At 46.7% G+C, this 26543-nt stretch overlaps 1 protein-coding gene across 1 annotated transcript in view; it reads left to right on the forward strand.

Annotated features, from left to right (window-relative positions):
- Positions 1 to 17331: 17331 nt before the first annotated feature.
- The window catches only part of SKA1 (spindle and kinetochore associated complex subunit 1), a 37885-nt gene continuing 28673 nt past the window's right edge, over positions 17332 to 26543 (forward strand). Inside the window, exon 1 of the mRNA XM_073584780.1 lies at positions 17332 to 17469. Within this exon, the coding sequence (XP_073440881.1) occupies positions 17344 to 17469 (126 nt within the window). The 5' untranslated portion in view covers positions 17332 to 17343. The remainder of the gene's footprint in view (positions 17470 to 26543) is intronic.

Here is a 26543-nt window from a genome sequence, read left to right on the forward strand (position 1 = left end):
GTAACGAGTCCTAACGAGTAGATTCGCCCATCCCTAGTGGATCCCAAAAAATAGCGACACAAACCATTTTTTTATATAAAGTTGTTGGGTGGAGGTGGCAAAGATCAAGACCCAGAAGTGGGCAGCTGGGTGACGGTTAGAAGGAGGGGTAGTGGGAAAATTGCCAGGGAGCCCAGTCCGGATCTGGCACAACCTAGTAAATATGGCCAAGGACTGGGATCACTACAGCGGGCCAAGGACTGGGATCACTACAGCGGGCCAAGGACTGGGATCACTACAGCCGGCCAAGAACTGGGATCACTACAGCGGGCCAAGGACTGGGATCACTGCAGCCAGCCAAGGACTAGGATCACCACAGTGGGCCAAAGACTGGGATCACTGCAGCCGGCCAAGGACTGGGATCACTGCAGCCGGCCAAGGACTGGGATCACTGCAGCCGGCCAAGGACTGGGATCACTGCAGCCGGCCAAGGACTGGGATCACTGCAGCCAGCCAAGGACTGGGATCACTACAGCCAGCCAAGGACTGGGATCACCACAGCAGGCCAAGGACTGGGATCACCACAGTTGGCCAAGGACTGGGATCACTACAGTGGGCCAAGGACTGGGATCACTGCAGCCGGCCAAGGACTAGGATCACCACAGCCGGCCAAGGACTGGGATCACCGCAGCAGGCAAAGGACTGGGATCACTGCAGCGGGCCAAGGATTGGGAACACTGCAGCCGGCCAAGGACTAGGATCACCACAGCGGGCCAAGGACTGGGACCACTACAGCCGGCCAAGGACTGGGATCACTACAGCAGGACGTTTCTCCTAGCAACTAGGAAAACGACTCAGTAGGAAGGAGGGAGATAAGAGTGCAGCAAAGGCCAGACAGATGTTGGTGGTAGGGGACTCTATAATTAGGAGGACAGAGAGGGTCACTGGCCGCCAAGATTGTGAATGCTGAGTAGTGTGTTGTCTGTTGGGGCTGGGGAAAACCCTTCTGTCATTGTACACATCGGTACCAATGACAAAGTTAGGAGGTGGTGGAAGGTCCTTAAAATGATTACAGAAAACTAGGAGAGAAGCTGGAGGCCATTTTCTCCAAGGTGGCGTTTTCAGTAATACTGCGGGTGCTACTAGTGTCACTATAAAAACAGCAGGAAGTTGAAAAGATAAATAAGTGGCTTAGAAATTGGTGCAGGAAGGAAGGGTTTGGGTTCATGGAGAACTGTGCCCACTTCTGTGTTGGCTACAGGCTCTATGGTAGGGACCTCGATGGGGTGAATGCAGCTGTGCTTGGGGTGTAAAAAATGGTTAGACGCATAGAGGAGCTTTTAAACTAGGATCTGAGGGGAGGGAGCGGTGACAGAGAACGAGACAGTAGAGGGCAATGAGGATTTGGGGAGGTGAGACATGCAATGAAATTAGGTAGAGGGAGGTAGAGCTGAGTAGAAGTAACAAATGTGCTAAAAGTTTTAAATGTCTACTGGCAAATGCAAGAAGTCTTGCAAACAAAGTGAATCAACTGGAGACCCTTATGTCAGCCACAGAATAGGATGTGGTGGGCAATACAGAAACCCGGCTGGATGAAAGCTATGACTGGATGACAATCTTAGAGGGTTACACTACATTTGTAAAAAACAGGGAAGACAGAAAAGGTGAAGGGGTGTGTTTTATCGTTAAATCCAACCTGTGCTCAATGGTGACATTGGGAGGCACTGCGACAATGTAGAGTCAGTGTGGGTAGATGTACATGGAGATGGAAAGCTGCTAATTAGAGTTTACTACAGGCCTCATAATATAGCTGGACAGGTAGAGAAGGAAATGCTGCAACAAGCTAAAAAGGCAGCAAATAATAATGGGGTCATTATTATAAAGGAGTTTAACTATCCAGACATTCAATGGGGCATAGAAACTTCTGTTTTTACTGAAAAGCTGCAAATTCTTATCCACAGTTCAAGATAATTACCGTATTTTGTGGTTTATAAGACGCACCCAAAATTTTGGGGAGAAAAATAGGAAAACATTTTTTAATAGTATGGTGGTGCTTCTTATAATCCGTGTGTCTTATTGTTTACCGGGAGTGGCAGCTGCCGTGGAGTGGGGTCTCATGGTGGCTGCTAGCAGAGGCAGGAGTGGGCGATGCTGCGGACCCCAGACTGGAAGGAAGGAGTGTTCGGAGGTGCGACAATGTGGGTGTTTGGTGGTGGCGGGGCTTCGCCAACATTTTGTGAAAGCCTGGAGCCCCGCACTTTCATGGTTTACATTGCGGTGGACTCCGGGAAAAATGGCTGTCGGGGGCACTGAGATCTCGCTTCCCGGAACCACCAAACACACGCAGCATTGCACCTCTGAACACCCCTCCCAGCATGATGGCCCACAGCATTACACCACTATTGCCTCAGCCAGCAGCAAACCCGGGACCCTCTCCACGGCAGTCTGCAAGGTATATTCGAATTCTGAGACACACACACCCAAATTTGGGGTAAAACGTGTCATATAATCTAAAGAATCAACTGGTAGATGAACCAACCAGGGGAGGTAATCTGCTGGATTTGGATCTGTCAAATAGACCAGATACAATTTCAGATCTACAGGTCAGGGAGCATTTGGGAAGCAGTGACCGTAATATGGTAAATTTCAATGTTATTTTCAATCAAAAATTCAAAAGGGGAAATGCCAAAATCTGGAACTTTAGGAAAGCCGATTTCAACAAATTAAGGGAAGAGCTTGAGTAGACTGGGACCATCTCATGGTAACTGGGGATACAAAACGTAAATGGGGCGTTTTTAAGCCTGTACTACTAGAATAAAACGTCCAGGAATAAACAGAAACCATTATGGATACATAAAACAGTTAAAAGTTTAATAAGACTAAAACACGGGGCATTCAGAATCCTGAAGGCCGAGAATACAGAAATAGCATTTCAGGAGTAAAAAGATCTCAATAAGAAATGTAAAAAAGAAATCAAGCTGGAAAAGCTATCTACAGAGAAACAAATCGCCGGAGAAGTTGTGTCTGACCAACATGTTGGGTTTCTGTGAGGAGGTGAGTGCAGATCTGGATGTTGGTCGTGCGGCTGATGTGATTTATCTGGACTTTATAAAGTCATTTGATACAGTTCCACGTGATAGCCTTATACTGAAAACAGAAAACTGATGGCACCTCATGAACTAGTCTGAACTAGAGTTGAGCGACTTTTGGTTTTTTAGGGTCGCGTTTCGTTTCGTGAAACCCGACTTTTCCAAAAGTCGGGTCGAGCAAGATCGTCCGATTATAGGGAAAAGTCGGGGTCGTCCCGAAACACGAAACCCAATGTAAGTCAATGGGGAATAAAAGTCGGCAGTGAGAGGAGGACAGGAAACACACCTACAGTGCCCATTTGAATGCCAAAAGCATTAATTCTTCTTACTTAAGCTTGTCAACCTTAATTAACTTCATAATACAAGTTACGCACTGAAAAATGGGGGTTATTTGGCTAAAGTTGTGGGGGGGGAGGGCTGGCTGCAGGTTTTCATGTGCCCTGGGCGAAAGAGCGCCCCTTTAACACATACCACAACTCATCATGCTCCGATACGGCAGAGAAATAGCGGTATAGTACAATGAAAAATACCTCACTTTTTACATCTCATGACGAGGCCCATCTATTTCTCCATACAGAATCATTGGTCCCATATAATGTTTGAAACAGTATATGATGAGCTCCACATAATGCTACAGTATATGTTGGTCCCCATGGATGAAGCTCCACTGTATTATGGGCCCAAATAATGCTCCAAACATAATGGGCCCCATTTCTAATGCTCTAGTGTATAATGGGCCCTGTAAATGCTGCTCCAGTGTCTGATGTCCACCTTTGGAATGTTCCAGTGTATGGTGGGCCCCAGCTATCATTCTCCAGAGTATAGTGCTCCCCAAAAATTGCTGTCCCAACATTGAAAACAATCAAATAAGTCTCCTCGACAGGGAATCCCTGTACTTGTCTGGATTCCTCGTCGTCCCCATCTTCCATCTCACTGCACAGTATTTCAACTTTGCAAGTGCTGTGATCCTGAGCAAGCAGGGGGGGCCCACTCGTTGGCGACGGCACTGGCACAGGGCCCCTGATAGTACGGTGGTGTGTCTGATGGCGGGTGGGCCGAACCTGCACTTTCATCTGCAGCTTCCTCTTTGTCACCATGTAAGATGGAACTGTATATGGGAAGGGTAACCTGAGTTTCATCAGGGTCAGATTCAGGTCGTGTAGCGTGCGAGGGGAATGTATTGGTCTGGGTCAATGTACCAGCAGATTCATCGAGCAGTGGCTGGGCATCAGTGCACTTGTGTCGCCCCCAGGAGTACGGTCGCCACAGTGGCATTACCTTCTTCCTAGGGAGTGTGATGTCATGCTTGGGAGCAACGAACGATCTCTCTAGCAGGTTAACTGATTGGGCGGCGTTATTCCCACGAGTCATGACCCTCCAAACAGCGTTCATGAAGGCAAAGTGTTTGTTTTACGTGGGCAGTATGGTTGCAAAGCTGAACCTTAAAGGAATGTCCAGAAGGGCACCACCAGGAGTGGAGCCTATGGTTAAATTCGACTCCACCTGGGAAACCTCAACCATGCCAGCTACAGAACAGATGCACACATTGCAAGCTTAATTCCGTTAACGAACGAGACTCCGTCATGCCCCGCGGTCCGAGTCCGGCTTACTAGAGGGACACGTGAGGCTCTGGCACATGAGATTGGCCAATAACTGGTGTGTCATGCCCTTACATGTCCGTGGCTGCATGTGCGCTACACTGAAAAGGCCAGCGTTTGTCGCTTACAGGTGCAGATAACCCGCTGAACAACGTTAGTGATGGGGATCACTGATTACAATTATTACCCGCGAACAATGATTTCCCAGTAAGTGCAGGTCAACCGCAGTTCCGGAATTAGGCCTAACCGTCATTCCTGAAAAAATGAAAAACTTACGTGTGCAAACCACAGGTGCTGTAGCTTGCTTAACAGCTCGCCAGCCGTTCTCACGCCCAGTATGGATTACACGTGATTGCACAAAGGTGAGAAAGGGTACCGTATCCCCAGATAACATGTATGGATAGCGTACACATTCAAAATATATGTCTATACATCAGGAGGCAGGCTCAGACGGTGTTAGGCCCAGTATGGATTGCACGTGATTGCACAAAGGTTAGAAAGGGTACCGTATCCCCAGATAACATGTATGGATAGCGTACACATTCAAAATATATGTCTATACATCAGGAGGCAGGCTCAGACGGTGTTAGGCCCAGTATGGATTGCACGTGATTGCACAAAGGTAAGAAAGGGTACCGTTTCCCCGGATAACATGTATGGATAGCGTACACATTCAAAATATATGTCTATACATCAGGAGGCAGGCTCAGACGGTGTTAGGCCCAGTATGGATTGCACGTGATTGCACAAAGGTTAGAAAGGGTACCGTATCCCCAGATAACATGTATGGATAGCGTACACATTCAAAATATATGTCTATACATCAGGAGGCAGGCTCAGACGGTGTCAGGCACAGTATGGATTTGACGGCCCAGACTACACAGCGGAGGAGCAGGGAGAGGTAAAGATTGCAAATGCTGGGGCCCTGCCCAAGCAAGGGGGGCCCACTCGTGGGCGTCGGTACTGGCACTGGGCCCCTCATAGTACGGCGGTGTGTCTGACGGCGGGTGTGCACCACCACCGTCAGAGACACTTGATTGCACTATGAAGGACCCTGTGCCAGTGCCCGCGCCCAAGAGTCGGCCTACCCACCTGTCCAGGGCAACAGCACTCGCACGGTGTCGTGCGCTAGGTGGTGACCCCGGCCATGGGGGGGGAGGCAGCACAGTTAGGGAGTTTTAGAAAGTGGCATATGTTGATGTTGGACATTCAGCTGATGCAAAAGGTGAAATAGGTCAAGTCCCAGGAAGAGGTGGACCAAAGCAAGCCATTTTTCTGTCACCCTATGTGTCATCAGGGGAAGGTGGGACAAAATCCTTGGAAACCCATGCGTGGTTCATTTTAATGAAGGTTAGATCATCCACATTTTAGGTTGACAGACGGGTCCTTTTTTCTGTCAGGATTGATCCAGCTGCACTGAAGACTCTTTCCGATAGCACACTTGCAGCTGGGCAAGCGAGCTCCTGTAAGGCATATTGTGCCAATTCAGGCCAGGTGTCCAGTTTAGCGGCCCAATAGTCAAAGGGGAATGACCTGTGTGGGAGAACATCGATATGGGAGGAAAAGTAGTTTGTAACCATAGTTGACAACTGCTGTCTCCTGTCACTTTCCATCGATGCAGTATTACCAGTTGTGTGAGCGGTACTTGAAAAATCAGTCCACAACATTGTCATGAAACCCCTGTCTCCAACGCCACTTCTGCTGTGTGCACCACGAACACCTCTGCCAAGCTGCCCCCGGCCCGTACGGCTCGTGTGAGAACCATCACCGCTGCTGTGTGCAGGGAATGCCTCAAGCAACCGATTTACCAGAGTTGCTTGTTTATTAGCCAATATTAGGTCAAGGTTCTCCTGTGGCATGATGTTTTGTAATTTGCCTTTATAGCGTGGATCCAGGATGCTGGCCAACCAGTAGTCGTCATCGTTCATCATTTTGGCAATGCGTGGGTCCCTTTTTAGGATCTGCAAGGCATAATCTGACATGTGGGCCAATGTTCCCGGTGTCAATGATGCACTGCGAGTGCTGGTTGGAGGAGCACTTTCTGGCAAATCCACATCCCTCCAGTCACGCACAAACCCTGTACCAGACCTTGCCACGCCAACATTTTCACTTGCCCCACGAGATGCATCCTCCTCCCCTAAGTAATCATCCCCATCATCCTCCTCCTCCTCCTCTTCTTCCTCCACCTCGTCCAGGAGAGGTCCCTGAGCAGACAATGGCTGAATGTCATCAAGGATTCCCTCCTCCTCTTCCTCCTCATCAACACTGGCTGCAGACGCCTGCTCCTTAAGGTGCGTCAAAGTTTGCATGAGCAGACGCATAAGTGGGATGCTCATGCTTAGGATGGCGTCGTCTGCGCTTACCAGCCGTGTGCATTCCTCAAAACACTGAAGGACTTTACAGAGGTCTTTCAGCTTCGACCACTGCACACCTGTCAACTCCATGTCTGCTCTCAAAGTGCCTGGCCGTGTATCCTCCCACAAATGCATTATGGCCTGCCTCTGCTCGCACAGCCGCTCCACCATGTGCAGAGTGGAGTTCCACCTTGTTGCAATGTCAATAATGAGGCGGTGGTTGGGAAGGTGGAGCAATCGCTGCAGCTTCTGCATACGAACGGAGTGTACTGGCGACCGGTGGATGTGCGCGCACAGTCTTCGCACCTTCTGGAGCAGGGCTGTTAACTCCGGATAATTTTTGAGGAAGCACTGCACCACCAGGTTCAAGGTGTGAGCCAAGCAAGGTATATGGCTGAGTTTTGAAAGGGCTATGGCTGCCACAAAATTACGGCCGTTATCACTAACTACCTTGCCTGCCTCAAGATGTACACTGCCCAGCCATGACTCAGTTTGTCGCTTCAAGTACTCGGCCAGCACCTCGGCGGTGTGTCTGTTGCCCAAACACATCATCTGCAACACAGCCTGCTGACGCTTTCCACTAGCTGCTCGATAGGGGGACACATCGTGTGCAACAGTGGCAGCTGCAGATGGAGTGCTCGTACGACTGCGTTCTGTGGACGAGCTTTCGCTTCTGGAGGAGGAGGAGGAGAGTCGAACGAATACAGCCAACTGTTTCCTATACCGTGGGCTAGGCAGCACTGTCCCACCACCGCTGTCCCCTGTGGACCCTGCATCCACCACATTAACCCAGTGCGCAGTGATGGACACGTAACGGCCCTGGCCATGCCGACTGGACCATGCATCAGTTGTGAGGTGCACCTTTCTGCTCACTGACTGCTTGAGTGCATGGACAATGCGGTCTTTCACATGATGGTGGAGGGCTGGGATGGCTTTGCGAGAGAAGTGGCGACTGGGTAGGTCATAGCGTGGTACTGCATAGGCCATGAGTTCGCGGAAAGCTGTGCTTTCCACCAACCGAAAGGGCATCATCTCAAATGAGATTAGTTTGGCAATGTGGGCGTTCAAACCCAGTGTACGCGGATGAGAGACTGAGTACTTTCTTGACCTACTCATAGTGTCTGGGAGGGTGAGCTGGACTTGAGAGCTGCATATGGTGGAAGTAAAGGTGGACAGGGCGGACTGAGAGAGGGTTGATGATGGTGATGGAGTTGGTGTTCTTTCTGATGGCCTAGAATCAGTCTTTCGTTGATATAACAGTGGGATTCCCTGACTGCTGTGGCCTTGCAACGACACCTCAACATTTGCTGCTGTGCTAACCGGTGGGCTTACAGTGGGGGAAACAATGTAGCGTTGCTGACTACCTTCGTTGTGATCAGTTGCACATGTGGCACTTGAGGTTTGGTGTTGTGTCCACGCTTGCAAGTGCATGCTGGTTAAATGTCTAAGCATGCAACTGGTATTCAAATTTTTCAGATTTTTCCCTCGGCTAAAGGTCTTTGCGCACTTCTTACAGATAACCTTGGCCTGATCATGAGGATTTTGGTCAAAAAAGTGCCACACTGCACTCTTCCTACTTTGGCAGACATTTTGCGGCCTAGCACGCTGTGATCTTTTGACCCTCTGGACAAGCTGTCCAGCAACTCTTTTGATGTTTGGAACCTGTCTTTGGAGTTCTCCGGGCCTGCCAGATAACAGCTGTTGCGATGTCGATGTCTGCTGTGGATGCTCCTCATCTGAGCTATTGGAAGCAGCACCCTCTTCCCCCAATGGATGCCAATCTGGGTCAACAACTGGGTCATCCATCACCTCCTATTCTATATCATGTGCACCTTCCTCTGTGTCACCGTGTATGGTGGTATAGTGTGCGGGAAGGGGCACCTGAGTCTCATCAGGGTCAGAATCTGGCTCTGTACACTGCGAGGACAATGTAGTGCTCTGAGTGAATGTACCAGCAGAATCATCCATCAGCGGCTGTGCATCAGTGCACTCCATGTCAGATTCATCTTGGCCTGGGTAATTCACCATTTGACTTGATAATCCAGGCATGGTATGTGAAAACAGCTCCATGGAGTAATCAGTAGTATGGCCTGCGTCATCCTTCAATCTTGGTTGGGGTGAAGGACACAAGGAAAGGTGTGGTTCATGAACATGAGCCTCCAATGACGACTCAGTGCTTTTACTTTTTACAACTGAAGAAGAGGAGGCGATAGAGCTGGAGGCTGAGTCAGCAATGTAAGACAAAACTTTTTCCTGATGCTCTGGCTTTAAAATCGGTTTGCCAACTCCTAGAAAACTAAGCGTTCGAGGCCTTATGTAGCCAGACGATGACGCAGGCTCAACACCTCCTGCATTCGGTCCTATTTTGCTCTTGCCACTACCATCAGATCCACCACCAACACCATCATTACCAGCTGCCAACCCCCGCCCAATTCCACGGCCTCTTCCACCAGCCTTCCTCATTTTTGGTAGAAATGTAGACAAAATCCAACAAACTATATAGTAATGTAAAACAAGGTACAAGGTGTCTATAGGACAGGGGAGATTTTGAATTTCTGCAGACACTTGTGGACACTGGACACTTTTGGATTGTGTGAGGCCCACTGATATCTGAGCGCTATGTCACAGGCTCGATGGCACAGCTGTGGCAAAAGTGACGAGAGGATAAGGGAGATTTTGAATTTCTGCACACACTTGTGGACACTGGACACTTTTGGATTGTGTGAGACCCAATGAATATCTGAGCGCTATGTGACAGGCTCGATGGCACAGCTGTGACCAAAGTGACTAGAGGATAAGGGAGATTTTGAATTTCTGCACACACTTGTGGACACTGGACACTTTTGGATTGTGTGAGGCCCAATGAATATCTGAGCGCTATGTGACAGGCTCGATGGCACAGCTGTGACCAAAGTGACGAGAGGATAAGGGAGATTTTGAATTTCTGCACACACTTGTGGACACTGGACACTTTTGGATTGTGTGAGGCCCAGTGAATATCTGAGCACTATGTGACAGGCTCGATGGCACAGCTGTGACCAAAGTGACTAGAGGATAAGGGAGATTTTGAATTTCTGCACACACTTGTGGACACTGGACACTTTTGGATTGTGTGAGGCCCAATCAATATCTGAGCGCTATGTGATAGGCTCGATGGCACAGCTGTGACCAAAGTGACTAGAGGATAAGGGAGATTTTGAATTTCTGCAGACACTTGTGGACACTGGACACTTTTGGATTGTGTGAGGCCCACTGATATCTGAGCGCTATGTCACAGGCTCGATGGCACAGCTGTGACAAAAGTGACGAGAGGATAAGGGAGATTTTGAATTTCTGCACACACTTGTGGACACTGGACACTTTTGGATTGTGTGAGACCCAATGAATATCTGAGCGCTATGTGACAGGCTCGATGGCACAGCTGTGACCAAAGTGACTAGAGGATAAGGGAGATTTTGAATTTCTGCACACACTTGTGGACACTGGACACTTTTGGATTGTGTGAGGCCCAATGAATATCTGAGCGCTATGTGACAGGCTCGATGGCACAGCTGTGACCAAAGTGACTAGAGGATAAGGGAGATTTTGAATTTCTGCACACACTTGTGGACACTGGACACTTTTGGATTGTGTGAGGCCCAATGAATATCTGAGCGCTATGTGACAGGCTCGATGGCACAGCTGTGACCAAAGTGACTAGAGGATAAGGGAGATTTTGAATTTCTGCAGACACTTGTGGACACTGGACACTTTTGGATTGTGTGAGGGCCACTGATATCTGAGCGCTATGTCACAGGCTCGATGGCACAGCTGTGACAAAAGTGACGAGAGGATAAGGGAGATTTTGAATTTCTGCACACACTTGTGGACACTGGACACTTTTGGATTGTGTGAGACCCAATGAATATCTGAGCGCTATGTGACAGGCTCGATGGCACAGCTGTGACCAAAGTGACTAGAGGATAAGGGAGATTTGATTGCTTTTTAAAAAGCAGTTTGCGGAGCAGTGGGTAAACAGCAATGCCAGCCTGTCAGGAAGCCTTAAAAGGCAGCCCAACAACCAACACCACTGATACACCACAATATAGCCTCCCCTTGCACTGCACACACAGTGACTGGTGTGTTGTGCAGGCCAAATCGCTAGCAGCAGAAGCAGTTTTTTTTTCTTCTCAGCAGGATAAAAAAAAAAATTGGGATTGCTTTTAAAAAAGCAGTTTGCGGAGCAGTGGGTAAACAGCAATGCAGGAATGTCAGGAAGCCTTAGAAGGCAGCCCAACAACCAACACCACTGATACACCACTATATAGCCTCCCCTTGCACTGCACACACAGTGACTGGTGTGTTGTACAGGCCAAATCGCCAGCAGCAGAAGCAGTTTTTTTTTCTTCTCAGCAGGACAAAAAAAAAAAATTGGGATTGCTTTTAAAAAAGCAGTTTGCGGAGCAGTGGGTAAACAGCAATGCAGGAATGTCAGGAAGCCTTAGAAGGCAGCCCAACAACCAACACCACTGATACACCACTATATAGCCTCCCCTTGCACTGCACACACAGTGACTGGTGTGTTGTGCAGGCCAAATCGCTAGCAGCAGAAGCAGTTTTTTTGTCTTCTTCCCTGCCTAACGCTCTCCCTACAGAATCAGCAGCAACCTCTCCCTATACTGAGATCGGCAGAAGTAAGATGGCGGTCGGCGTGCACGCCCTTTTATACCCCCTGTGACGCCCACCAAAGCAAGCCAATCACTTGCATGCCCTTCTGAAAGATGGTGGTGACCCCTGCCTATGTCATCACGTTACCCACAGTGTCCGTGGATCCTGATTGGCTGAAAAAGAGCGCAAAACAAACTTTTGAAACGCGACTTTGGCGCGTAAGTCGCCGACCTCGTGGCCGACCTCATCCTAGGGTCGGGTTTCGTTTCATGAAACCCGACTTTGCCAAAAGTCGGCGACTTTTGAAATTTTTCGACCCGTTTCGCTCAACTCTAGTCTGAACAAGTGCATACCAAAAAATATTTTTGGTATGCACTTGTTCAGGCTAGTCCTTGATGTCCCATCAGTTTTCTGTTATTTGTATACTAGCTTTCTGACTGAGCACTCCACCCTTCACAATGCAGTTACACGCATCACATCAGGTTCCGACCAACGTATAAATGTAGGCTTTACCAAGATATTGGCCATAGGTAAGTGTTCACACCGGGCAGTTAGGTCAGGGATCCATCCGATTCATGAGATTACCTTGGCGTTGGTGAATGGGCTCACATTTTTTGGCCAAATTTTGTGCTAAGCATCTCATGTATTTTCCTAAATTTCAAAAGCCATTGTGCTATTCACACTTCATGAATTTCACATTGACATGCTTTAATGCAATTGAGTGCAACCATTTCCTTATTTTGATATGTAAGCTTTATACTGAAGCTACAGAAGCCGGGACTGGGGGAAGCTATAAGCAGATGGGTAAGGAATTGGCCAAATGACCGGAAACAAAGAGTTGTCATAAATGGTACATTCTCTAAATGGGATATAGTTGTTGGGGAAGTGGATTGACGTACGGACCTGTCTGCAGTGGGAAGGTAAAGGTATGGTGTGCTTTAGGTGGACTGTTGCATTTATGGATGGGAGACAGCTGGAGAAAGGAAAGATGGGTGTAGTACTACAGTTTGGCCACAAGATGGGAGTAGGGAGTTGTGAGCAGAGGACTTAACATCAGCTTATGGCTACAAAACCGCACAGTCATGGGGGCGGGGTTACAAGGACTCTAGGGGGAATTCCCAAGGAGGGGGATAAAAGGAGGCTGGAGAGTTCTAGAAGTGGTCAGTCCAGGGAGAGGAGCTTAGGAGAGAAGACTGAAGGGAGAGACAGAAGAAGCTCCAGGAAGGACTGATAAGTGATAACAGAGACAGTCAGGGTGGTGGCCCTGACAAGAGAAGCCGCAGACGGAGAGAGCCTGGGGGTACCACAAGATGGACGGACTCGGGCAGGTGAAGCACTATAGTGGTAGGTCTAGGGCAGCTGCAGTGAAAGAGCCGCGAGGGCCGTCATACGGAAGTAAGGAGGAAGCGAAGGTACCCGGGCCTGTGTGCAGAGAGTGTCTAGGTGCTGCTGTATGTTGCTGCGGGTCGTCAAGAGGACGGCCAATAAAGAGGACCTGTTGGACGCACTTCAGTCTCATCTCAGTTGGTTTGCGGTGGTAAGAGGACCACCCCCCTGTCGGCACACCTACCTACATAGTCAACAGTGGGGACCACAGGGATCTGTACTGGGAGCAGTGGGGACCGCTGGGGTCTGTACTGGGAGCAGTTGGGACCGCAGGGATCTGTACTGGGAGCTGTGGGAACCACAGGGGTCTGTACTGGGAGCTGTGGGAACCACAGGGATCTGTACTGAGAGCAGTGAGGATCGCTGGGATCTGTACTGGAAGCAGTGGGGAGCACAGGGATCTGTATTGGGAGCAGTGGGGAGCGCAGGGATCTGTATTGGGAGCAGTGGGGAGCGCAGGGATCTGTATTGGGAGCAGTGGGGAGCGCAGGGATCTGTACTGGAAGCAGTGGGAACCGCAGGGATCTGTATTGGGAGCAGAGGGGAGCGCAGGGATCTGTACTGGAAGCAGTGGGAACCGCAGGGACAGCGTCGGACTGGCCCACCGGAGGAATCCCCTGTAAGAGTGTTGATTCTGTCACACTAAGGTGCGACCCGTCTTAATTGTCTGTGGCCGAATTGTAGCTTTGGCACAAGGTATACGTATACTCGAGAAAAGAATACACAAGACAAGAGGGTATCGTGTCAGTATGATTCTTCTCTGTCTTTAATCAAACGCGTACAGCTTTTATAACAGAATTTGAGCTACATCATCAGTTACATCATGGACATATTTCCAGTTACTATTTGCTTTTCTCAGGTCGCTACACAATCATTATGTACACTTCTGGGCTACCGTTTACTGCTCCCACATTGCTAGACAATACTTATATACACAAGTATTGTCTTCTAGCTTGGCTCACCCTGGCAGTTTATTCAATATTTGATGAAGCTTAGGTGAGTGATACCATACAGAAACAACTCTAAGAAAATATAAGAAAATATAAGAAAATCAGAAGTATCTTAAAGCAACATGATCTCAATATCCAGCAAAGCGTCCATATAGTGATACAGTTTTGATTCTTGTATATATTCATGTGCCATATATTCTTCCCTTAACAGTCCCTCCTTTGGAGATATGCAAAATCAAAATCCTAATCTCGTCGAACCTATCGATCTGTCCTCCCGGCCTACCTATCTCAACAATGCTGGAACCTAACTAACTAATCTTCACCGTATATACGAGACGACCCATCTCTAGTAGATGGACCCCCTCCTAACGGACTTTGCACAGGAGGAAGTCAGATCCTGGACTTTCCCTCATTGGCTTGCTTCAAGCAGGCATATTCCGGAGGTGGTGCTTGCATGTTTTCATTGGGACATCTTTCATACAGGGGATCTTCAAAATCGGCATGCATGGTCATCACTGTGGTTTCCATAGTTTTCATCATCATTTTCTTAAGGCATGGCACTATGCAGCATAGAATTAAAGAAAATATGATCAAAGGACATAAAATAACTTTTGCAAACTTAATGGGTCAATAATTGCCTTTAAGGCATCCCCAGTGTATTTTATAAACCGTTGTTGATTATTGTATAAATAGTTTATCCGCTTTGCATTCTTATTTACGGGGATTGTGGGTTTAAACACAACTATTGTCTCGTTCTCGACTTTGAATTTGTCAGGTGCTCCCTGTGTGCCCCCACTGGTATCTATGCTTCTTAGCCAAAATTTACCTTTTGTGTCACCATTTTCCCTCCCAAGTTTAGTACTTGAGCCTAGTACATATAACCCTTGCTCATACTCTGAAGGGTTGTCAATAGTAAGGTACAGAACTATGCATCCCTCCTTGGGGCAGTGAGTGGCAGTGACAGGGAGTATTGAATCTGGAAGGCCACTCTGACCCTTAAAATGGGCTTTGGACAGGGTCATGCGACTTAATAGGCTTATTCCCCATTTGTCCCTTCGCTGTAGGGCCTGGGCTGGTTGATGTCTCCAGTCACTTTCACCAGTGTGCCACCCAACAAGAGACTAATCCTCCCAGTTTGAACCTTCCCCTATTTCAGCAGTAGTGACACAGATGAATTGTGTATTAAACCTGATATGAAACTGTGCCATGGGGCCTGGACATTCTTATTGTAAGACAGTAGTCAAATTGATATGTTACTCTTGGGGTGGAGACATTATACCAGAAAGTCAGTATGCCCTTCTCATGAGTGACTACCCCTTGGTGACTGACTACCCCTTGAGCTAGGAAAAAGGATAAGTGCCAGATGGATGAAGAGTGGCAGCCGCTACTGGACTCTGGATCCGGCATCTCCTTGCAGTGGGAAGCGAGGACCCATGGACTGCTGCGATAGTTGACAGGACTTGGAACAGGCTGTCATCTCTAGGTTCAAGGGTACGTCTGTTGAACCTCTTGGTGATGAGGACTCAGTCACCGGGCAGGATCTGGTGGGCTCCTATGTCCTCAGGATCTGGGATGGATGAAAAGACTCGAAAATGCATTTTAGTCACATGTTTTTAAACTTAGTCTACATATAGGCAATTATACTTGTGCGTGTATGTGACCCAAGGGAAAGACTAAACTCTTATGCTATGACCCCTGTTTCCTGTATAGCATCAAGTATGTAGAGTTTTGTTCGAGGCCTTAAATTTTCCTTGTTCATCCTTAGGCGTATTTCATCCTGTATAACTTCATCTTAGGTCCATTTCTTCTTTTCTTCCTTGGATACTTGTTTCTGGAGTGTTATTCCTTTTCCTCTGTTTCCGTGTCAACCGGTATTACTGCTGCTTCTTTTGCTGTTACTTCCGCTAGTCTGTTGCCCACTGCTTCCCTTGAAGTGTCTCCAGTGTGTGTGCTTTTACTTTTACCACCGCAACTCTTCCTGGCATCAACAAGGACTCCATTAATTCTTGTATGGCTTTGTGGTGTCAGACTGGCGTTCCGTTAGCCGTGATGAAGCCTCTTTCCCTCCAGATTGATCTTGACAGCTTCATGTTGAGTGGACCTCTTGTATGCTTCTGTCAAGGCCCGCAGTCCTGCCTTTGGATGTAGGCAGTGGTTTTGCTGGCAGCAAGTTACTTCTGTGGCTACTGCTATACCAGTGTGCGAACGGCCTTCTTGGTCTGCATACCTTGGTCTATCCACAAAGAGCATCAGGTCAGGATCTTCCAGGTGTTCTCTTGCCTCATGACAGCAAGACAATCGCGTTCAGCCATTTCAGAGTCGACTACCTCTTCCACTAATGTGTCAGAGATGTGGTTTTCATCCTCCATCTTCCTCCCTCCTTTGGCAGAGGTAGAAGAGTAGCTGGATTATGGACAGCACATCTGGAGATGGTGACGTTGTCCGGGAGCGGAGTAGGGCATTGCAGACAGAAATATCAGAAGCTTTATCCAGCACAGGTGGGTTGCAAACACGGTTCTCATGCAGGTTTGGACTTCACGAGTCACTTGGTCAGGTTTTGGAGAGTAGAAGCCAGGAGGGCATTGTCTTCCTCCGTGAAGCTGTGTTAGGACTCCATTTACATGGTCAGGCTTCTTCATGACAAACAGACAAAACAGTTCAGTATAGCGTGGCAGTCCTATAGCTGTGAAAATGTGATTGCAATTTAGCATATAAAACACACCAATACCTTCTTTGGTTAACCTTAAAATAGTTATAAAAAAGGTTGCATGTGTAGAAGAGCAGTATTGTCTTGGCTGTCTTCAGTCAGGGTCGGAGGTCATCCATATGTATTGTAAAAAAAAAAAAAAAAAAAGTGGCTGTGGGATGTATCCTCTTCCAGGGCTCCAGGACCGTGGTCATGGCTCGGGTGAACATAGAGAGGCTATACTGTGCCTCTCGAGGCATTATAGTCCAAAATATTGCTGGCCCTCGTGTGAAAACAAACAGGTACTGGCTTGCAGCATGTAGAAATAAACTGAAGAAAGCATTGGCCAGGTCAATCACCGTGAACCATAGAAAAATAAATAGAATTGATAAAAACAAAACATAGTGTGTGGGTTTGATACCATAGATGTGTTCAGTACTATAACTTCATTGACAGCACATAAGTCATGTATTATCCATAACTTCATAGAAATAATTGCAAATTATGAAATGGAGGGTGAAATAGGATGAATATTGCAATTTCCTTGGCAGCAGGGCTACTGGCTTCGGCCCCACCTTTACAAACTGGATTTTCAGCCTGCCAATATTGAGTCTGGGATCAGTGCCATTAGTTCAACGCCCACATGATCTACAGATGTGTCTTGTAAAAAAGAAAAGACTACATACTTCTTCAGCAAGTAGATCAATATCCCTGATTACTCTTCTGATTGCATCGGGACCCACCAGGAATTTGAGAGGAGTATCCTCAACCTCTGTCTGGGTGAGAGATGTTGTTTCTCTACTGTATTTTTGTGGGGGGGGGCGAGCTGTTTACTAGGGTATCTGTCTCCTGGCATTTCCAGGAGTCCTTGCATGTAGTAGATTGTGTATAAAAGTATGAGCTTTGAGGCTTAAAAGATGATGATGATAATTATGTCCCCTCACCATATAACGATAAATACTGTAGATTATCAGTCTGAGCTATTTATTTCCTGTCTCCTCCGGTTCTGTTTACTTATATACCTCCATGTCATATTCATCTTTTTCTTCATTATTCTTTTCATAAACTACATTAATTAATAAAACTATAATGGATGCTGGACAGGATGTAGCATAAGACGTGCCGTCTATATAAATAGTTGGAAAGAAGGTACGGCTCTTTGGGTAGGTCATCTGACAGTCAGAACAAGTCTCACGATGTTCTGCATTCTGCGTTTGACAGCTGGCACACGTCCAGTCATCTGGAATGTATATAGAGGTATAAATGAATGTAATGCAGATATTGCAACTGACATCTTCCTGTGTAAATATTTGTTTTGCACAAAATTCAGCAATCTTGTTATATTCCTCTCCTCATGCCTTTTTTCCTAACTTCCTCTGCCTTCTTATAAAATGCTTCAGGGTCCTGTAACACCTCATAGTACTTGAGGCTGGGACGCTGCTCTCCACTCAGTAACACATTCTTCTATCCCTTCTTATCTAATGCTCCTCCCCTCGTGATCGGAGGGTTTCTTAACGTACATTTTCTTTCTCACTCCACTATGAGTCATATCTGTCTTATAGATATCGACTGACTGCTCCCACCCATTCTATCATCTGAATTCTGAGTATATCTGAAAAACATATGTATGTGTGCGTCTTGAAACAAATTCTCACGGGGTTATGAACAGTTGGATATGTGACTGTAAAAGCTGTATGTACTCCTTATGTCCGAGTAAAGGGGTCTTCAGTGAACATAGTGATGTCTAGCTATCTTGAACACAGTAATATAGGGAATTAACCAACAACTAACACCAGAGTATTTCACAAATCTTGTGTATCCAGAAACTGCGTAGTATAAAAATACCTTATAAATTGTTAAAATTTCTGTTTCCTCAAAACTTTCGCTCTAAAATATTTCAAAGAAAACCATCTCATAGAGAAATGTAGTGACATTAGTAAAACAATAACTAAAAAGTAACAATAGACCTCGGATCTCACAGAGATATCTGTACAAATCAAGCAATTACCATTCAAGTAATTCTCTTTCTACCTGAACCAACTAACCTTATAATTATAGTATGCAGAACAAAACCAGTTTATCCAATTCTCTAATTTCACAACATATGTATGTATGCATTCAAAAATTTTAACCACATGCTAGTACGCCTCCTGCAAATTATACACACTACAAAAGACAAAAGACAATGAATTTAAAACTGGTACTGACATCAAATACTGCGAATCCTTGACACCAAAACAATTCGCAATTTACCTATCCATATGCCAGCCTGATTTGTAGAGGTGAAAAATCTACACCTGGGCAAACCATACTTTTCAGGGAGAGAGCAATCACTCAGTCACATCAACACGGTAATTGAAATTACCCTTCCACCCATATAACTTATGAACCTATGCTGCAGCTAAAACACCATCATCTTAGCCAGATGATGTCCGGTGGGAAACCCGCAAGAAGTCACCAACCACTTAGAGGTTGGAAAATCACTGAGAGTAATCAAGCCCCTACTCCCACTTGCCCACTGGGAGAGACACAGTTCAGACTTCTGCGATCATCGGTCAAGCCGAGAGCAGGACCGGAACCAGAGTGACAGTGAATTTGCTCAGTACGTCTCCCTATCTATATTTTTTTTTTTTCCTTTTCAGGCTGGCTGAGGTAACAATCACGTATGCAAACAACCAAAACAGCAAAGCAGAGAGGCAAAGCAGATAAGGCAGACAATTAAACTTTTAGATTACCGTAATTATAAATATGCTTGAAGGGTTACTGTGTGTATACTATAAAACAACTTATTACACTCTATATTTTATATCCTCCGGACCGAATACAGATAATGTAGCGTGATTGTTAAACACTTTGCATTCAGGAAATGCAGCTGAAATAGCAGTCTAACCAGTATGGCAGTATATCCAATATGAGAGCTGCGGACAGGCGTGTCACAACAATGCATCAATACTTCAAACATAAAAAAAACTATTATGAATGTATTCCTTATCCCTTTCACTGTTCTTTTGTTACCAAGGCAACTAGGGCTGGGCTTTTTGTCACTTTAGGTATAGTAAATAGTGGTAATCACTTCTAGATAGGTGGTTGATATTTCAGCAGAGGGGGAAAAATTAGTAATCACCTCTTTCCTTAAAAATGTATATACCGTGTCATTCACGTCACCGGGCCCAGTTTATACCGTGGGCGTATGGCCGGACGTGAGCACCTATATGTATATATCTGATATATATATATATATAACTTCTTCGACCGTCTAAGGTCGGAACCAGGGTGATAACCCAGTGGAAACATCCCCTTTGTACTCTGCTCTGTATGCTTCTAGTAGTCCTAGTGCAGTATGAAATAGTTTTTATCAGATACTAGATGGATTCTAGATACACCCTCCGAATTGGTTAGACCGGATAATACACACAGACAATTAAGGAATTATATACCTGACCGGGTCCGTAGGCTCAGGACTTTCAAACGTGGTCAGTTTAAGGGTTCAGAGAAGACAGCCAACTATCTCCTCCCAGCCGGACGTGAATACAGAAGGTTAGGTAAGATGATATATTTTCTCACCAGGTCTCGAGCTGCAGTCTCGTCCCGCTGGAAAGACGTCCGTCCTGGGGGGAGATTTTGTTGCGGCTGTGATCATCTGGTATCGTCCTGAGCCCCACTGTTTGAGCGCCAACTGTTGATTCTGTCACACTAAGGTGTGACCCGTCTTAATTGTCTGTGGCCGAATTGTAGCTTTGGCACAAGGTATACGTATACCTTGTGCCAAAGCTACAATTCGGCCACAGACAATTAAGACGGGTCGCACCTTAGTGTGACAGAATCAACAAGAGAGGTCGGCTTTGTTTTTTGATTGATCCCACTTCTGAACGTACCAATTGGTCTTTAATGTTTTTATTACGCCTATATGACATGAGAGGGGGTTCTTTAAATTCAAGTTTTCCAATGTTTTTTAATTACATGTAATAAAGCACCACTCTCTTCGCTAAAATTAGAGACAAAGGGAATCCTACTCAAATTCTGTCTTTCCTTTGTCTCAAATAAGGAGTCACATTTAACCTCCTGTGGCCTAGCTCTTTGCGCCTTTAAAAGTCTTTTGGGGTATCCCCTCTGGCTAAACTTCTGTGTCATTTTATTCAACGTTTCCTCCAAGTGTACTTCATCACTTTCAACCCATTTTTTCCTATTTATATTTTTGCGTTGGACAACTGCATTATTCAGGACTATTGCACCCAAAATCTGCTCAAGTTTGTGCTGCTGTCTGTTCTATCTATCTATCTATCTATCTATCTATCTATCTATCTCTATAGCTACCTATCTCTGGTCCATACAATCATGTCTACCTCTTTCCTCCTAGACTGTAAGCTTGCGAGCAGGGCCCTCATTCCTCTTGGTATTTGTTATAATCTACTATATGTGATTATTGTTATGCTGTAATGTCTATTGTCTGTACAAATCCCCTCTGAAATGTAAAGCGCTGCGGAATATGTTGGCGCTATAGAAATAAAATTTATTATTATTATCTCTATAGCTATCTATATATATATATATATGTATGTATATATATATATATTCATTCCAAAAAAAGGCAGCACTCCATAGTAACGTTTTTCAGAGTGGTAGGTGAGTTTTATTCTGCCCACATATCAAGGCAACGTTTCGGCTCAACTGAGCCTTTCTCCAGCAGTGGGTGTTACAAAAAAGTGTCTTTTTATAGACCATATAACAATCTCTCAATTGTCAATCATTTTACAATACAATACAAGAAATGACAATTCAGTGCACACAATTTCTTTCATTATAGTCAATAGGCTCCATATGTGCAAAAAGTGCTTTGTGCTCAATACAATCTTTATACTTTCCATTAAGCTTCATCTTATTAGTGTTTTTGTGATTGCACATTAGTCATACAGTATTACAGCGTCTCATAATCCCTTTGGTTTACCACATGGAGGATGCCATGAACATTGAAAACGCTACATCTGGCGTTCCTGTAGCTCAACTGAGCATGTGCAGCCAGCCAATAGAAAAGCATGTGTGGCATTTCCTCTCTCTGCATCACCTCAAAGACACCATATTGTATGTGGCAGAAGGTCATATAACACTATTAGGCCGGGGTCACACTGGCGAGTAATACGGCTGAGAGGCGCTAAAAGCACGCATTAGACACGGACCAATGATTCTCTATGGGGTCCCTCGCACCAGGCGTATATTTCTCATCCGTATTCTACGTTCCGTGCCAATCGCAGCATAGAATCATAGAATCATAGAATCGTAGAGTTGGAAGGGACCTCCTGGGCCATCTGGTCCAACCCCCTGCTCAAAGCAGGATTCGCTAAATCATCCCAATCAGATGTCTGTCCAGCCTCTGTTTGAAGACTTCCATTGAAGGAGAACTCACCACTTCTCATGGCAGCCTGTTCCACTCATTGATCACTCTAAGTGTCAAAAAGTTTTTTCTAATATCTAATCTGTGTCTCCTCCCATTCAGTTTCATCCCATTGCTTCTAGTCTTTCCTTGTGCAAATGAGAATAAAGTTGATCCTTCTACAATGTGACAGCCCTTTAGATATTTGTAGACAGCTATTAAGTCTCCTCTCAGTCTTCTCTTTTGCAAACTAAACATTCCCAAATCCTGCAACCTTTCCTCATAAGACAGGGTTTGCAGACCGGTCACCATTCTGGTCGCTCTTTTCTGAACTTGCTCCAGTTTGTTGATGTCTTTTTTAAAATGTGGTGCCCAAAACTGGACACAATATTCCAGATGAGGTCTGACCAAAGAGGAGTAGAGGGAAATAATGACTTCACGTGATCTAGACTGTATGCTTCTGTTAATACATCCTAGAATTGCATTTGCCTTTTTTGCTGCTGCATCACACTGTTGACTCATATTCAGTCTGTGATCTATTAGTATACCCAAGTCTTTTTCACATGTGCTGTCACTTAGCCCTATTCCTCCCATTCTATATATGCTTTTTCCATTTTTATTGCCCAGATGTAGTACTTTGCATTTCTCCCTGTTAAAAACCATTCTGTTAGTTGCTGCCCACTTCTCCAGTTTATTTAAATCTTTTTGAATCCTCTCTCTCTCTTCTCTAGTATTAGCTATCCCTCCTAGCTTTGTGTCATCAGCAAATTTAATCAGTTTACCCTCAATTCCTTCATCTAAATCGTTGATAAAGATGTTGAACAATACAGGGCCCAGGACAGAGCCCTGTGGTACCCCACTTGAGACATTCTTCCAACTGGATGTGCAGCCATTTACGACCACTCTTTGGGTCCGATCACTAAGCCAGTTATGAATCCACCTAACAGTTGCCTTGTCCATTCCATACTTAATCATTTTTTCAATAAGGATTGTATGAGAGACTTTGTCAAATGCTTTGCTGAAGTCAAGATATACTATATCTACAGCATTTCCTTGATCCAACCAATCAGTGATACCGTCATAGAAGGAAATTAAGTTAGTCTGACATGACTTATTAGTTACAAACCCATGCTGACTCTGTTTAATCACTTCATTCTTATCCAGGTATTGACATACATGTTGTTTAATAATTTGTTCAAAGATCTTTCCTGGTATAGAAGTCAGACTCACCGGCCTATAGTTACCTGGGTCCACCTTCTTCCCCTTTTTGAAGATAGGAACAACATTTGCTCTTCTCCAGTCTTCTGGCACTTCTCCTGTTCTCCAAGAATTTTCAAAGATTATAGAGAGGGGTTCAAAAATTTCTTCTGCTATCTCCTTCAGTACTCTGGGGTGTAATTCATCTGGACCTGGAGACTTGAATGCTGCGATTGTCTGCATACTACGGCCGTAGTACGCCAATGCAAGTCTATGGGTGCGCAAAAAATACGGATTACACACGGACCAGACGTGTGACCTGCGAGCAATATGCAGGTCTTTTGGCTGGTGACAGGAAATGGGCCAATCCATCATTAGGAAGCCGAGACATGCAAATGAGCTCAAAAAGCGCTCCAGACATCCCGGAAGTACGCCTCCACGGAGTTCAGCAGCAGCATGGCGTCCACGTACATAAATGTGGAGATGTTAATAGTCCTGGTGCAGGAGCGTCCCGAAATCTGGGACCAACGCGATGCCAATTATTCAAACCGGGCAAGAAAGGAGGCGTCATGGAGGCGCATCTGTCGCCAGATGTACCATGACTTTAGTGATCGACAACGTGAGGAGCAGCATAAAATTCGTAAGTACAAGGCAAAACATGAGTAACCTTAGCACACAACAAAAAAGGAATATAGAATCAGCACCCCCCAGGGGCGTATCTAGGGGGGGGCAACCGGGGCAGTTGCCCCGGGCGCAGCCAGCAGGGGGGGCGCAGTCGGGCCGTCGAATGCAGCGGTCCACAGTGTCCTCCCTGGCGGCTGCGTTCTGCCGCCCCCCTGGCCTGAGAGTCGGCGGTTCTTTGTGTCAGCTGTCAAGCTGACAGCTGGCACAGAGAAGGTGCGCGTGCCGGCTCCCAGGGAACAATTGTACTGACGTCTGTATAGACGCCAGTACAATTGCAGCTCTGACCGCCGGGCCAGAGCGACGTCAGCAGCGTGACATGTCATGTGATCATGCTGCTGACGTCACTCCCCGGCGCCCAGAGTGAACGCTCAGCGCTGGTGGTAAGTGTGCTCCAATGTGGAGCTGAAGAAACCACCGAAGATGGGGGGTGTTAATGTGTGGCGATGAGGTTAATGTGTAGTGGCGTTAATGAGTGGGGATGGGGGTAATGGATGGGGGTTAATGAGTGGAGATGGGGGGTAAAGAGTGGGGATGGGGTTAATGTGGGGGGGGTTAATGAGAGGGGATGGGGGTTAATGTGTGGGGGGTTAATGAGTGGGGATGGGGGTTAATGTGTGGGGGGTTAATGAGTGGGGGGTTAATGAGTGGAGATGAGGTTAATGTGGGGATAGGGATTAATGTGTGGGGGGGTTAAAGAGTGGGGATGGGGGTTAATGGATGGGGGTTAATGAGTGGAGATGGGGGTTACTGTGTGGGGGGTAAAGAGTGGGGATGGGGTTAATGTGTGGGGGGTTAATGAGTGGGGATGGGGGTTAATGTGTGGGGGGTTAATGAGGGGATGGGGTTAATGTGTGGGGATGGGGGTTATTGAGTGGGGATGGAATTAATTTGTTGGGGGTTAATGAGTGGGGATGGGGGTTAATGTGTGGGGGATTTGGAGTGGGGGTACATAATGTGTTGGGGGATTTGGGAGTAAGGACGGGGGGTTAATGAGTGGGGATGGAATTAATGAGTGGGGATGGGGGTTATTGTTTGGGGGGGTTAATGAGTGGGGATGGAATTAATGAGTGGGGATGGGGGTTATTGTTTGGGGGGTTAATGAGTAGGGATGGGGTTAATATGTGGGGGATTTGGAGTGGGGGGTACATAATGTGTGGGGGGGATTTGGGAGTGGGGATGGGGGTTATATAATGTGTGGGGGATTTGGAGTGGGGATGAGGGAAAATGAGTGGGGATGGGATGAATGTGAGGGGAATTTGGAGTGGGGGGGGCGTCAAACCAAATTCTTGCCCCGGGTGCCAGGAAGCCTAGATACGCCTCTGGCACCCCCCCTTCCTGTGCATGTACTTTTTGCCTCATGAGGCCGTTAGATTTGGATGTGACACGTGGATTCACACAGCCATAATTTGGGGTTAGGCCACAAGCTCCTCATCCTCCTAGACAAAACAATTATTAAGTGTAGCTAAAGAGACCCTGTGTATCTTCCCAATTAGATATGCCACCATGGGTAGAAAGCACACCCCAGAAGGCCCCATGCCTAGACTACTGGTAGCAAATGTGACCTCTCAAGTATGTGAATTTGACAATACTTCCTGTCACATTGCAGTGGAAGATGTGATGAAACGCTGGCGAAGCATCCGGGACCAATACCGCCGGGAACGCCAGCAGCGGTCCAGGAGTGGGGGTGCGGGATACGTAAAACGAAAATGCATCTATTATGACCGGCTCTCCTTCCTCGCCCCAATTCTGGATCTGAGACCGTAAGTAGATACCTCACACCACATTACACAGATACTTTACAGGGCCAAAAATATTGATGTATTTTTGCCTCTGTTCTATTTCATAACAGAACTCAATCCAACCTTACGGATCGAGGAACGGGCTCAGAGACAGAGCCCATAATTGATCCTGTAGGGGATGAGGTGGCTGGCCCATCTTCTCCCCCTACAAGAAGCATGGCAGAAGATGAGTCATCACAGGAGAACACATTGGCTGCCCAACAAACAACACCACCAGGACGGTCTGCTGCTGCCCCATCACCCATCCTGGAAGAGCCGGGCAACTTGAGCAGCAGCCCAACTGGCCAGATCAGGGGATCCCCACAGGCTGCTGTTACATCCCGGCGAGGCTGAAGAAGGCGCCAGGTCACTGTTCAAGAGAGCAGGACCAATGTGGACACAGGGGTGCTAAATTATTTATCTCGAGTCACTACAGGTGATGGGGAGGAGGCCTACTCACGTAGCCTGACCCTTTATCTCCGTGCCCTTACCCGTGAGGTCAGGCTCCGTATTAGGGGATGTTTTCAGATCCTGCTTGATGCAAGCACCCCCACCATACCCCATATGAGCTTTTCGAATATCTGGAGAGGTGGCAGCTTTCCCCCGAAATCTAATGCGCATGAGACCATCCACACAGATCCTTGCTCAAGCAGGGTCTGAACATAACATCCTCTAATACGTGGGCCTACACGTCACCACCTTCCTCCCCCTACCCAACCTTCCCAACAACAGCAACACATTTCTGGCTGTAGCCAACCCCACCAATATGGCCACTTAGTCCCACCCAGTGTTGGAGGCTGGTCCCAACCTGGTTGGGGACGACATGG

Source organism: Dendrobates tinctorius, unplaced genomic scaffold (assembly GCF_039654945.1).
Source record: "Dendrobates tinctorius isolate UK_male_01 unplaced genomic scaffold, ASM3965494v1 ptg000085l, whole genome shotgun sequence".
Taxonomy (NCBI): Eukaryota; Metazoa; Chordata; class Amphibia; order Anura; family Dendrobatidae; genus Dendrobates; species Dendrobates tinctorius.